This window comes from Geospiza fortis, unplaced genomic scaffold (genome assembly GCF_000277835.1).
Source record: "Geospiza fortis unplaced genomic scaffold, GeoFor_1.0 scaffold599, whole genome shotgun sequence".
Taxonomy (NCBI): domain Eukaryota; kingdom Metazoa; phylum Chordata; class Aves; order Passeriformes; family Thraupidae; genus Geospiza; species Geospiza fortis.
In genome coordinates this window covers 247,090-251,613 of record NW_005054605.1, presented here as the reverse complement: position 1 = coordinate 251,613, position 4,524 = coordinate 247,090, and the positions used below count along the sequence as shown (strand labels likewise).

The 4,524-nt window shown below is 67.1% G+C and overlaps 2 protein-coding genes across 2 annotated transcripts in view; both read left to right on the top strand.

Annotated features, from left to right (window-relative positions):
- KMT2D (lysine methyltransferase 2D) overlaps nucleotides 1-215 on the top strand; it is a 29,094-nt gene extending 28,879 nt beyond the window's left edge. Inside the window, 1 exon segment of the mRNA XM_031064566.1 lies at nucleotides 18-215. Within this exon segment, the coding sequence (XP_030920426.1) occupies nucleotides 18-215 (198 nt within the window).
- Nucleotides 216-1,287: 1,072 nt separating this feature from the next.
- Nucleotides 1,288-4,457, top strand: PRKAG1 (protein kinase AMP-activated non-catalytic subunit gamma 1). The gene is made up of 9 exons (XM_031064565.1): nucleotides 1,288-1,349; nucleotides 2,131-2,234; nucleotides 2,311-2,392; nucleotides 2,470-2,528; nucleotides 2,637-2,682; nucleotides 2,759-2,813; nucleotides 2,899-3,025; nucleotides 4,119-4,284; nucleotides 4,393-4,457. The coding sequence occupies exons 2-9, from the start codon at nucleotides 2,163-2,165 to the stop codon at nucleotides 4,455-4,457; spliced, it is 672 nt and encodes a 223-aa protein (XP_030920425.1). The 5' UTR covers nucleotides 1,288-1,349; nucleotides 2,131-2,162.
- The last annotated feature ends 67 nt before the right edge of the window (nucleotides 4,458-4,524 follow it).

Below are 4,524 nucleotides of genomic sequence, written 5' to 3'. Positions count from 1 at the left end.
CGGGAACGGGGCGGGAGTGGGACCGGGAACCGGGCAAAAGCGGAGCAGGAACCAGGCGGAACCGGGACCGGGAGTGGTTCCGAGAACCGGGTGGAACCGGGAACGGGGCCGGAGTGGTTCCCAGAACCGGGCGGAAGCAGGGCAAGAACCGGGACCGGGAGCCGAGCGGAACCGGCACCAGGAACCCAACGGGACTGGGAACGGGGCGGGAGTGACCGGGCGGGAGCAGGGCAGGAATCGGGACCGGGAACGGGGCGGGAGTGGTACCGGGAACCGGGCGGAAGCGGGACAGGGACCGGGCGGAAGCGGGACAGGGACCGGGCGGAAGCGGGACAGGGACCGGGCGGAAGCGGGACAGGGACCGGGCGGAAGCGGGACAGGGACCGGGCGGAAGCGGGACAGGGACCGGGCGGAAGCGGGACAGGGACCGGGCGGAAGCGGGACAGGGACCGGGCGGAAGCGGGACAGGGACCGGGCGGAAGCGGGACAGGGACCGGGCGGAAGCGGGACAGGGACCGGGCGGAAGCGGGACAGGGACCGGGCGGAAGCGGGACAGGGACCGGGCGGAAGCGGGACAGGGACCGGGCGGAAGCGGGACAGGGACCGGGCGGAAGCGGGACAGGGACCGGGCGGAAGCGGGACAGGGACCGGGCGGAAGCGGGACAGGGACCGGGCGGAAGCGGGACAGGGACCGGGCGGAAGCGGGACAGGGACCGGGCGGAAGCGGGACAGGGACCGGGCGGAAGCGGGACAGGGACCGGGCGGAAGCGGGACAGGGACCGGGCGGAAGCGGGACAGGGACCGGGCGGAAGCGGGACAGGGACCGGGCGGAAGCGGGACAGGGACCGGGCGGAAGCGGGACAGGGACCGGGCGGAAGCGGGACAGGGACCGGGCGGAAGCGGGACAGGGACCGGGCGGAAGCGGGACAGGGACCGGGCGGAAGCGGGACAGGGACCGGGCGGAAGCGGGACAGGGACCGGGCGGAAGCGGGACAGGGACCGGGCGGAAGCGGGACAGGGACCGGGCGGAAGCGGGACAGGGACCGGGCGGAAGCGGGACAGGGACCGGGCGGAAGCGGGACAGGGACCGGGCGGAAGCGGGACAGGGACCGGGCGGAAGCGGGACAGGGACCGGGCGGAAGCGGGACAGGGACCGGGCGGAAGCGGGGCAGCGGCGCCTCGGGACCGAGCGGGACCCCTGGAGGTTGTGGGAGGGACAGCGGGGCTGGGGGGGACACCGGGCCCGCGGCCACCACACCCCGCCCCCGCCTGTCCCCAGGATCCCGGCCCCGCGCCTGACCCCGGCCCCGGCCCGGGCCCGGCCGCCGAGAGCCCGGCGGAGCTGGAAGGTGATACCGGGGGAGCTCCCGGCACGGGAGGGGACGCGGTGATTTGGGTGTCCCGAGGGCTGTTCCTGTCCCGGAGTCTGGGGGGAGCCCGGAGCTGGGTGTTGTGGGATTTGGGGTGCGCCATGACCGGGATATCCCGGAGTTTGGGGTGTCCCGGAGCCCTGAGCTGGGTGTCCCGAAATTCGGAGTGAAACGGGACTTGTGGCATTTGCGGTGTTCTAGGATTGGGGTGTCTGGGATTGGGGATGTCGTGGGATTTGGGGTATCCCGGGTATTGGTGTGTCCCGGGATTTGGAGTGTCAGAGGATTTTGAGGTGTCCCAGAGCCCTGAGCTGGGCGTCCCAAAATTGGGAGTGAAACGGGACTTGGGGCATGCGAGGGTTTGGGATGTCCCGGGATTTGGGGTATCCTGGGTATTGGTGTGTTCCGGGATTTGGGGTGTCCTGGGTATTGGGGTATCCTGGGATTTGGGGTGTCCCAGAATTCGGGGTGTCTGGGATTGGGGGTGTCCCGGGATTGGGGATGTCCCGGGTTTTGGGGTTCTCCAGGTTTTAGGGTGCGGGACTTGGGGCATGCGAGGGTTTGGGATGTCCCGGGATTTGGGGTATCCTGGGTATTGGTGTGTTCCGGGATTTGGGGTGTCCTGGGTATTGGGGTATCCTGGGATTTGGGGTGTCCCAGAATTCGGGGTGTCTGGGATTGGGGGTGTCCCGGGATTGGGGATGTCCCGGGTTTTGGGGTTCTCCAGGTTTTAGGGTGCCCCCTGACGCTGCCCCCCCAGGGGACGCTCACCGCGGTGCCTACACCGCCTTCATGAAATCCCATCGCTGCTACGACCTGATCCCCACCAGCTCCAAACTGGTCGTCTTCGACACATCCCTGCAGGTGTGCCAGGGTCGGGGGGGGGAACTTTTGGGGCCGGGGGGGAACTTTTGGGGTTCCCTGACCCCCGTGCCTGCAGGTGAAGAAGGCGTTCTTCGCGCTGGTCACCAACGGTGTCCGGGCAGCCCCGCTCTGGGACAGCAAAAAGCAAAGTTTTGTAGGTGAGCAAAGGGGTCTGGGGGGTCTCTGGGGGCTGAGGGGGGCTGGCAGGACCCTCCTCACCCTGCCTGCCCCCCAGGAATGCTGACCATCACCGACTTCATCAACATCCTGCACCGCTACTACAAATCCCCCATGGTGAGGGCTGGGGTCTGTGGGGGGCTCGGGTCGGGCTCTGCCTGCCCCACCTGACCCTGGGTGGCTGATCCGGGTTTCTCCTCCTCCTCCTCCTCCTCTTTCTCACAGGTGCAGATTTATGAGCTGGAGGAGCATAAAATAGAGACGTGGAGAGGTGAGGGGGGGGTCACTGCTGGCCCTCCTGGCATGTCCCACCCCCCCCATGCCCTCACCCAGCCCTCTCCCCACAGAGGTTTACCTGCAAGACTCCTTCAAGCCACTGGTGTGCATTTCCCCCAATGCCAGGTGCCCAGGGGGGCAGGGAGAGGGGCACAGCCGGTGGTGGCACTGCCAGGAACACCCCAAATCCCCCTTCCCTTGCCCCCCACAGCCTGTTTGACGCCGTCTCCTCCCTGATCCGGAACAAGATCCATCGCCTGCCCGTCATCGACCCCGACTCGGGGAACACGCTCTACATCCTCACCCACAAGCGCATCCTCAAGTTCCTCAAGCTCTTTGTGAGTCTCTGCCCCTTGGTGATGGTGGGGGCCAGACCAGGACCCTCAGCTTGGGCTGTGCCAGGGTCACACTGGGACCCCCAGGCTGGTCTGGTGCCTGTTCCAGGATTACCCAGGATGTTCACCCTGGGCTGGACCAGGGGCTGCCCTGAAACCCCCATCCTGGGCTGTGCCAGGCCCAGGTGCTGCCCTGAGACTCTCAGTCCCAGCTGTACAAAGTGCCAGCCCAGGCTGTGCCAGCTCCCTGTGCCAGGGTCACACTGGGACCCCCAGGCTGGTCTGGTGCCTGTTCCAGGTATTACCCCAGGATGTTCACCCTGGACTGGACCAGGGGGTACCCTGAGCCTCTCAGCCCAGGCTGTGCCAGAGTTTGCCCCAGAACCCCCATCCTGGGCTGTGCCAGGTCCAGGTGCTACCCTGGTACCCCAGGTGGTACCAAGTGCCAGCCCAGGCTGTGCCTGCTCGCTGTGCCAGGGGCTACCCTGAGATCCCCCATCCTGCACTGTGCCAGGTACCTGAGCCAGGTGCTGCCCTGGGACTCCCAGTCCAGGTGGTACCAAGTGCCAGCCCAGGTTGTGCCAGCTCCCTGTGCCACAAAGTGCCAGCTCCCTGTGCCAGTTGCTCCCCTGGGACTCCCAGTCCAGGCTGTGCCAAGTGCCAGCCCAGGCTGTGCCAGTTCCCTGTGCCAGGGGCTGCCCTGAGACCCCCCCATCCTGCACTGTGCCAGGTCCAGGTGCTGCCCTGGGACTCCCAGTCCAGGCTGTACCAAGTGCCAGCCCAGGCTGTGCCAGCTCCCTGTGCCAGGGGCTGCCCTGAGACCCCCATCTCAGGCCATGCCAAAATCTGCCCCACAACCCTTGGCTGCTGCAGGGGTCACTCTGAGACCCCCATCCTGGGCTGTGCCAGGTCCCTGCACACCAGGTACCACCAGCTCTGCGTGGGCACAGCTCTGGTGCCTCCCCACACCCTGCAGTGCCAGAGGACCCCCAGGACTCTACAGGGACCCAACCTGGAGATTCCACAGCCCCCCCAGCTCTCTGTGCTTTCCCCCCCAAGCCTGGGCTCAGCCCTGTCCCCTCGCTGTCCCCCTCAGATCTCAGAGGTGCCCAAGCCTGAGTTCATGGCACGGACCTTGGAGGAGCTGCAGATTGGCACCTACAGGAACATTGCCGTGGTTGGCACCAGCACCCCCATCTACGTTGCCCTGGGCATCTTCGTGCAGCACCGCGTCTCTGCCCTGCCCGTGGTGGATGACTCCGGTAAGGACGTCCTGTCCTCGCTCTGGATGTCCCCAAGTGACCTCCTTGGGGGCTGTGTCCCCTCCTGAGCACCTTGGGCTTGGCTGAGCTGCTCCCCTCCCTCCCCAGGGCGTGTGGTGGACATCTACTCCAAATTCGATGTTATTGTGAGTGCTGCTGGGGGAAAATCCTAGGCTGGGGATAAAATCTTGGGCTGGGGGGGAAATCCTGGGCTGGGGGGGAAATCGTGGGCTGGGGGGG